This window comes from Frankliniella occidentalis, unplaced genomic scaffold, assembly GCF_000697945.3.
Source record: "Frankliniella occidentalis isolate FOCC.00 unplaced genomic scaffold, Focc_3.1 Scaffold8, whole genome shotgun sequence".
Lineage (NCBI taxonomy): Eukaryota > Metazoa > Arthropoda > Insecta > Thysanoptera > Thripidae > Frankliniella > Frankliniella occidentalis.
In genome coordinates this window covers 909,021-917,504 of record NW_026267138.1, presented here as the reverse complement: position 1 = coordinate 917,504, position 8,484 = coordinate 909,021, and the positions used below count along the sequence as shown (strand labels likewise).

The 8,484-nt window shown below is 41.3% G+C and overlaps 2 protein-coding genes across 9 annotated transcripts in view; one reads left to right on the top strand and one right to left on the bottom strand.

Annotated features, from left to right (window-relative positions):
- Positions 1-2,100, bottom strand: part of LOC113203812 (ecotropic viral integration site 5 ortholog) — a 61,562-nt gene extending 59,462 nt beyond the window's left edge. For both annotated transcript variants that reach the window (XM_052275673.1, XM_052275679.1), the window contains exon 1: positions 1,923-2,100. The gene's annotated coding sequence lies outside the window, so the exon portion shown is untranslated. The remainder of the gene's footprint in view (positions 1-1,922) is intronic.
- A 277-nt stretch (positions 2,101-2,377) lies between these two features.
- Positions 2,378-7,321, top strand: LOC113203851 (uncharacterized aarF domain-containing protein kinase 5). Of its 7 annotated transcripts, XR_008012228.1 has the most exons (13): positions 2,378-2,560; positions 2,870-3,153; positions 3,236-3,461; positions 3,751-3,885; positions 3,955-4,113; positions 4,211-4,342; positions 4,413-4,578; positions 4,751-4,921; positions 5,085-5,322; positions 6,039-6,200; positions 6,395-6,543; positions 6,669-6,783; positions 6,863-7,321. XR_008012228.1 is itself a non-coding variant. In XM_052275687.1 (12 exons), exons 2-11 carry the CDS (start codon positions 2,882-2,884, stop codon positions 6,504-6,506), a joined length of 1,773 nt encoding a protein of 590 aa, XP_052131647.1. In that variant the 5' UTR covers positions 2,378-2,560; positions 2,870-2,881; the 3' UTR covers positions 6,507-6,543; positions 6,669-7,321. The 7 variants fall into 7 exon arrangements, 6 of the variants coding, with proteins under 6 accessions (XP_052131647.1, XP_052131665.1, XP_026274541.1 ...); XM_052275687.1 differs by having other exon boundaries at positions 6,669-7,321; XM_052275705.1 differs by lacking the exon at positions 5,085-5,322 and adding an exon at positions 5,607-5,784 and having other exon boundaries at positions 2,400-2,560; positions 6,669-7,321.
- The last annotated feature ends 1,163 nt before the right edge of the window (positions 7,322-8,484 follow it).

The following is an 8,484-nucleotide window of genomic DNA, read 5'->3' as shown; positions in this document are numbered from 1 at the left end:
AAAGGCGAACGATGGAGGGGGGCGAAGGGCGAAATTGTCTTTGGTCTGGGAGGGCCACCTGGGGGTCCATCTGCCCGTCAGATTCGCAGGGCACACAGGAAAACGAAACACGTATCTGACCGGGACAGTTCTTGGTTTTTACCTCCGTTCTATTTTCATACCTACTCACTGATAGATTTACGTCGAGATGGCTACCTGCTGATTAGTGAGGATAGGCATGAGCTACTGTCTGTACAGCTGTAAAATGCTGGGCTCGTACTTAATGCTGGCACGAGCCAAATTCTTTGCAACGTTGCGAAGAACTTCGATCCCTTGAAACACGACTTTCTTTGAATTGTGCGTAGTATTCCGTTGCACGCTGGCAAAAATCCTTACAATCAACACGTTTGTAGCTACACCACGACGTTAGTGAGGGGGCTCACCACATCGTGAGCTACACTTCACCGCGTGCATGCGTGCGTGCGGGTTGCCTATCCGGTCGTGGCCGCAAGGCGCCGCCGTGGTCAGCGACGATAGGCAAACCCACCAGCACGCATGCATGCCGCACAGCATGCGCGGGGTTACCCACTCAGACAACTGGTATATAATCTGCGTTATGAACCTCTCCAGAAGCATTTTGCAGTGCAAGTCGTTGACCTCTGCGAGTCTTACTTTCCGGGGCGACTTCGGGGAGCTATAATAGCAATGAGGAGCGAATTGACGGGAGTAAAAGGAGAAGAGGGGGAAGGGATTGGAGGAATGAGGGGGGTTGGGGGGGGGGGGGGGGCGTCACGGTACCGCGGGCTCAACCGAGCCGAACTGCCCGCCGCGCCTAGGCCGCGAGCCCACGAGGCCAGGCGAGCCCAGCGAGTTGAGTAGAGTACTCCACTCCGACCATAGACAAGCTGCCCGCGGGGCTCTTCAAACGGGCGATGAACAGTCGAGTCGACATACGGTCGGAAGGATCTAGCATTAGTAGCATCAATGACATGGCTAGCGGGTCAGGGCACTACTAGCAGTGCTCTCTCATAGTCGTGGAGAACACAACCAAACCCCGTACACTAGTTTGAGACTAGCTAACTCAAGCAACTGGCAGCGGAAGATCAATGACGTTGACAAAACACACTCTTACACACTTTACACACTCACAACACAAGAGTGCGTCACATCATACTTATGTTTTATTTTAAAGAAAACCAGCAAACAATGGCTGCTCAAACATCAACATGCTGCGTTTACACTCCAGGGAATTAAAGCACAGTCAATGTGCCAATATGAGATTGATCAGTAAATTCAATGATAACGAAGGGGAAGAAGTATACTCAAACAAGTGCACTGAGCATAATGGACACAATAAAAACTTGAAATAATCAATGTTCTGTAAATTAGTTGACCTTTGACACAAAAATATGTGGCATGAGGAACTTGTTCAAACAGAAAAAGACTGAACATTTTAATAATAATAAATTATGAAGTAAATTATCTAATAAACTATGTAAACTAAGTAAGCACTGGTCATACAACACCCGCTCTTTACAAAATTGAACAAGACTTACAGATAGTTTCTTGAAAATAAAAGACCTGCAATGCATTGTGTGCAAAATATACTAGGTCACCCATGTCACTTTAAAATATTCAGTAAGTTAACTTCATATAAAAGGTACAAAGAAAGTGAAAAATAGGTCAGTTAGCGGTGTGACATTTCTTCGAAAGTAAGGTTAGAACGTTACGAAATGGAACGGATTCAATACATACTTTACAATAAACAAAACAACGCACTGAATGGGTCTCTACATTTCACAGTGGGTGGCAATACTCTCCTCCCAGCATTAGATATAGAATTCCTAACTAGGCACAATACCCAGGTGTTCACAAACGTCAAACCCAGCGCGCGTCTTCAGGTACACAAGACATCGTAAACAAATGTTTCAAGTGAAACTTACCTCGAACTGAGAAGGGTAATCCACACTGCAGTGAAACAAAAGCTCCTAGGAAGGAGACCGGGCACAAATTCCAAATTTGAGAAGAATAAAAACACGCGAGTTCAACGCGGCTGATCGAAAATGAACGTCAGCTGACGGCGTAAACACAACTGTGGCTACCCGATGCGTCTGCTACCACCACCGCCCCCTCCCCCACTCTTCTCTTCTGCCAAAGTGGCAAAAATTTCTCTTCCCGTGGCAGATCATTCCTATTGGTCGAAACACGAACTTACACAACGAAAGGCCGCGGATCCAGCCAATGAGAGCGCTCGACACACAAAGGAGACTGTCTGAAACAGAAATGTCACATTTAGTTCATGCTTCTTTATCTGTCAAAAATTATAGCCGCTACGATCAAGTTTTCTGAAAATAGAGGACGATACACACACAACACGTGTAAGCGTGCCAGTTTGTAAATGATCAATTACATGCACAAATATTTTTCATGACATACTGCGAATAACGTGTTCTGCAAACAATGGTTTTCCCCGAGCTCCAACCCTTCCGGTTTTAATCTCGCTCAGAATTTTATTTTGGTCGGTCTCCAAAAAAAGGAATAGAAATTTCTACTGCTAGCATCACAACGTTTTATTTTACAGGTAAATGACAAATCCCCTCATAATTTTAAAAAGTCATACATGTGCTCTGCGGCGAGGTGTGGCTGTGTTACCGCTGCAAATGTCTTGTGTTTCTCATCTCTCAGCAGCAACCTTAACCTCCTATTTATTTGTTTACCTCTAAAGAGAAAGTAATGTGCTTTCGCCGTGCTGTCATAATTTTCTCCACGTATTGTATCAGTTAACGTTCAAAGTACTTCATCACTGACATTTGAAATAATTAATTAAGAATCTTTTAGTGTCTTGTGCAGTAGTGTAAAGAATACTTCATTTTTCATTTTAATTTTTCAGGGGAAGTGCAAGATGTCAAAAGTCCATCATGCATTGCTTGCATATGGAAAACCGTGGGCTGCCAGGACGAGACTGAATCTACCTTTGAGGCAATATACAAAGGTTCGCTCGCAACACACAGATGCAACATCACATCAGAACCTGCCGCAGAAGGGTCGGAAACGAATCACTCTTCTAGTCTTTGGTATCTGTGCTAGTGGGTGTGGGGCCTACTACTACTCCCTCACTCCAAGAGAAAAGCGTCTAGTTCAGGTGGGAGTAGGTGGGATTGGACGCTTCCTCAGGTAGTTAGAAATATATATGTGAATATGTACAGCTTACAATATTTTTCTAATCTAAGAATGATCAATTTTTTTTCCTATTCAGAACAACTAGAATAGGATTACAAATTTCCCTTGATTATTATTGGTCATTGTTGGGCCTTGAAGATGGGACTGAGAAATATGAATTAGCCATGAGCGCAGCTCATCAACGTGCTGCTCAGAGCATTTTGCACGGCTGTATGAAAAATGGTGGACTTTACATAAAGGCTGGTCAAGGTTTGGTGTCTTTGAATCATATTCTGCCACCAGAATATTTGGAAACTTTAAAGGTAATAAATTTGTTCTTGTACAGTGCTCTCCCTCATTGCGACGCCTTTCAATTCAGCGCATTTCATCCACTCACCCCCTGCCCATTAAGTTGAACATGCTTCCCACCTGCTCCCCTGTGGTATCAATATCTAGACAGTACGAACGGTCAAAGTTTAATTTTTAGGACCTCTCTTGGTGGTACTCCTTAATAAAATGAGCTGTGATGCATCGGAGTGAGAGGGTTCACTGTAGATTGAGTTAAAAAATTTCATTACTTTGCATAAATTTTCTAATTCTACTCTACAACAGGTACTGCAAGATCAATGTTTGAAAAGAAAGAGCAATGAGATAAATGACCTTTTCCAAGAAGAATATGGCCAGAGTCCTGATGAAGTATTCTCGTCATTTGATTCAGAACCGATTGCAGCGGCCAGTTTAGCTCAGGTACTACTAAAAGCAGTTCTTCTCCAGTCTTTTCAAAACTTCATTATTATCTTCTCTGTTGGTTTTCAGGTTTTTAAAGCAGAAACCAAAGATGGGCGAAAGGTTGCTGTAAAAGCTCAATACATAGACCTTCAAGATAGATTTTCAGGAGATTTGGCAACAGTTGATCTTCTCCTTGCATTCTCTGCATGGTTACATCCTAAATTCAATTTTCACTGGGTTTTAGAGGTTTGTTATATGGTTTTTGACTTGTACTATTCCCATGTATTCTTAACTACTGCCTACTTCTTCTTTATTTTATCTCTTTCTACCTTATATGTACTAGGAAATTAAAGAAACATTGGAACAAGAATTAGACTTTATTAATGAAGGTAAAAATGCTGAAAGGTGCTCTAAGGAATTAAAGAAGTTTTCATATATATATGTGCCAAAAGTTGACTGGGACTTGACTACCAAGGTAACTTGAGTTTTGTGACGATTGTTTTATTCTTTAGAGCAATCTACATCTTTAACTCTGCATTTTCCAGAGAATTCTTGTAACTGAATTTATTGATGGAATTAAAGTTAGTGATGTCAAAACACTAACTGAAGAAGGGTTTTCTTTACCTGATATTGACCGAAAGCTCATAACAGCCTTTGCTGAGCAAATATTCCACACTGGGTTCATCCATGCCGATCCTCACCCAGGAAATGGTATGTACATATATAGATAACTAGTTTAAAATTTCACCATATCCTGTGGTTATCTTATCATGTGGGATAATTCTATGAGTATCACACTGTTGACCTGTGCATATAGCAATACTAGGTAACAGTAAAATTCCTTATTATCATATCTATCTAACATTTGGTTTCTCTGTTTCAGTTCTTGTGAGGTGGTCCAAAAATAAGAAAGCAGAGCTAGTTTTGTTAGATCACGGACTTTATGAAAAGCTTCCGGCTGATGTTCGAACAAATCTTTCTCATTTATGGAAAGCTATTGTTCTTAGTAACCATAGGGACATGAGGAAATATTCTCATGAACTAGGTGTCCATGGTAAGACTCGTTATTGGAATTTTCTTTTTCTTTGTTTCATTTTACCTATCTTTATTGTCTATATATACTTAAAGGTATGCTCTCATGTCATTCTGGTACACTGAAGGGTTAATAAGGTTTTCATGTGTGGAATTGTAAGGATTCTCTGGGTTAATGATTGCAGAAGATTATCGTCTATTCTGCATGGTGTTGTCACAGCATTTTGTGAAACCAGAAGGGGAGGAAGAATACGAATCTTTTAAGTTTATGAAAAAGTTTAAAAGTCACCACAGTGCCATAAAAGCCCTAGAAAATATGGAAGAAGATGAAAAAAAAAAAGTGTTGGATGCTATGGAGCGAGTCCATGGTGCTGCATTGGGCGTATTTAATTCCTTTCCTCCTCGTCTAATTTTTACACTTAGGTATTTACCAAAGCTTTGTTTGGATATTTTAAGAAGCATGAATATGTGTAGTTTGGTTTTGTCACTTCAGGTTGTTTTTCTTTTGGTCAATGCTGTCAGTGCTTGTAGGTTCACTAGCTCTTCCCAGATCTTTTCACTTTTTTTTTTGCATCTTAGTAGTTTCCAATCCTAATCGAAACATTAACACACATGAACCAATAACGCTTAACGGGCCCACAGTTACCATAGTGATGCGAGGGCATCTTCCAGCTCGGTGTGTTTGACTTACTTAAAATGTCCTACAGACCATGAAATGTTTGCCGAGATTCTTACTCAAAGACCTTTAAAATTACACAAATATGCTATAAAGACATCTTTAAGTTCTGAGGATATGCGGTACATGACTCGAATGGCACAAGAAAGGTTTGACAAAGTCATTGTGGCTTTGAGACAAATGCCATCTACCCTACTGCTTGTAATTCGGTATGTTTGTTAAATGAAAATTTCATGCAATCTCATATCATAACCCTTTTATTTGCTTTCTCTGTATTTTCTCATCTGCATTTTCCCATTATCAGAATAATTGTATTTAATTTGAAATCAAAAGTTACATTAGAAAGATACCCTTTCATTTAACTATCTGCTTAGCAGTGTGTTCTTGAAAGAACTTTATCAGGCCTTTTACTTTCTCTATTCTAGATGGTTGAATATTTATCTATGTTTCTTTATTGTATCAGGAACATCAATACTATTAGAGCTATCACGAAGGACCATGGTGACCCAGTTGATCGCTACACTATAATGGCAAGAAGTGCAACTAAAGGGGCATTTGCGGGCCAAGGCATCATTGGAAATTTAAAAGCACTGAAGGATCGCACATACTTTGAAGCTTGTTTATGGTAAGAGTTTTTATTTTATCTTACCATACCCAGCTTAAAATTCTATTCACAGTTTTTATAAACAAGTAGAGTCTGTTCTCACACATTTTTACAATGCTTTTTGTAATTTTGTTGTCATGAAAATTGAAGTAAATTTTACTGAAAGATTCAATTTGCCACTTGAAATTGCTTTCAAAATAGAAATTGGATTCCAGGTTGGAATTGTTGTGGAAAATGTTGTTGATGTGGATGTTAAACATGGAAATCAAAGAATATGTTCGTGAAAATAGTCACTCACCTACTGTATGTATTGTTTGCTCGCCTTAGAAGTACTGTACAAATTCATAATCTATCTATTATAATGGTGAGCTCATTTTACTTACTAGCCGCATGTAACATGTGTAGAATTTTAAGTTGGGTCCACAATATTTTGTCTATTATAATTGAATGGTATGTGTCTAACCCAAATATTTTCTATGCCATTTTCAGGTCAGATTGGTTTAAATATAGACTTCTGCGCATTTATGTGTCTATCTTACAAGTCTTTGGAAAAGGAAACAATATGGCTGCCTTATCAAGAATGATACACTAAAATCATGTTAATGTAAAAAGAACACCTCAGGGTTTCTATATTCCTTTTCTGCTATACTATTACTTTAATCTAATCTTTTTTTTTTTTATAGCTACTGAGGCCTTCTTGAAGTCCCTACAATTCCCTGCTTAATGTCATTTAGCATTCACTTTCCTAAACTCTGAAAAGGAAAACACATTGTGGGTTCTTGTGCCCTGCTCTCTGTGATTTTTTTTTTAATAGTATTATATATTATCATTTATCAAGATAGATATAAATGTACCCTATATTTTGCTACATGTTTCACTCAACCTTGTCAGTCAGATGTCAAAGTATTTTTCATGAAATCTAATCAATTTTATTATTATTGAAATCCCAAATATGAAGTTGCATGCAATAGCAATAATTTACAATGAATGATGGTGTGATGCTTTTTCTAAATATAGCTTTGTACCCTACTCTTTTATTTTTTGGTTTCATTTATTGAGATGAAAGCGACTGTTGCTGGTGTTGCTGGTCAATGCCCATGTTACATCAGTTTTATTTTTGAATAAAGTGTTTTGCACAGAAATGTCTGTTGATTCCCCTTTCTTTTTTTTTCTTCCCCCTTCTCGAGGCATCCTCCCCAGGTATATAGGCCTATATTGGCAAAAAGCCCTCGGAGCTCTGCGTGCGGCCAGGGCTGCGGGCCCAGGGGATCGCAGCGAACTTAGCAACCCGTTCCGGGTTTCATGGTTACATACCGTGGTTTCACCACCGAGGCTTCACCGTGCGGACGCGCCCTCTGTCGCCGTTGGTGCGAGGCTTCGGGGGTTGGAGGTGCTGCAGGCGGAGGACGGGGTGGGCTGGGCGCCGGGCCGCGGGCGCCTACAGCCAGTGCGTGCTGCGCCGCCGCGGGGAGCAGGACCAGGCATAGAGCCAACCTACACGGGCCGCACAGCGCACCCCACCGCCCCTCGCATCGCCTCGCGCAGCCGGCGAGCTTCCGTACGCGAGTCCACGTGGACGGTCAGAACAGGACAGCATCAGCGGCACGACCTCGAGGACAAAAGGCGTACGGCGCGTCACCGGAGGGGTGCCGGCTCAGGTGAGTCGCGTCGTCTCTGTCAGCTGTACGGGAGTTGAGAAAGTATAGCGACCTAACCTTATTTCCGTAGCTCATGTAAATGGTATGAACGAGTGCTACGAAGCGTTCTTGCGGAGTTGTCGCACAGCCTTCTGTGTTTATGATTGTATGTATAACTCTTTCCAAAACTATGGCTCGAACGCTCTGAGACGTTTCCGATATACTAAGCAAGAATCAAGATGACCAACAGATGAGTGTTGTTTGCTTTGTGACCCAGGACTGAACCCCTGTGGGTTGGGTCAGACTGGGTTTGGGAGGTGAGCGCGTTTGTCAAATGGGAAAGTACGTTGGTTTAATGAGTCTGACGACAGTCAATAAATACTGCAACGTTTGGCGGAGATACGGGCAGCGGTGATACTGGGTGGCCTATTCCAGATGATAGCTGAAAGGGAATGCCAAGTCTCCTGATTGGTGGAGCAGTTGGCATTACCAATCAGAACCAACATAATTAGAATACAGATGCAAATGCACGTTGCAGTTCAGTACAAGACTATGAATGTATGGAAGATGTGTGTATATATCTGAACAAAACTGGAGAAAACTTTGGGCTTCTCTGACGGACGGCGAGTTTTCGTGTCCGTGTTTGAAGAGGACGTGGCGGGTCGGGA

Coding starts and splice junctions, on each gene's coding strand:
- LOC113203851 (XM_052275687.1), top strand. CDS start 2,882: ATGTCAAAAGTCCATCATGCATTGCTTGCATATGGAAAACCGTGGGCT. Junction 3,462..3,750: donor AATATTTGGAAACTTTAAAG/GTAATAAATTTG, acceptor ACTCTACAACAG/GTACTGCAAGATCAATGTTT. Junction 4,922..5,084: donor TCATGAACTAGGTGTCCATG/GTAAGACTCGTT, acceptor TAATGATTGCAG/AAGATTATCGTCTATTCTGC.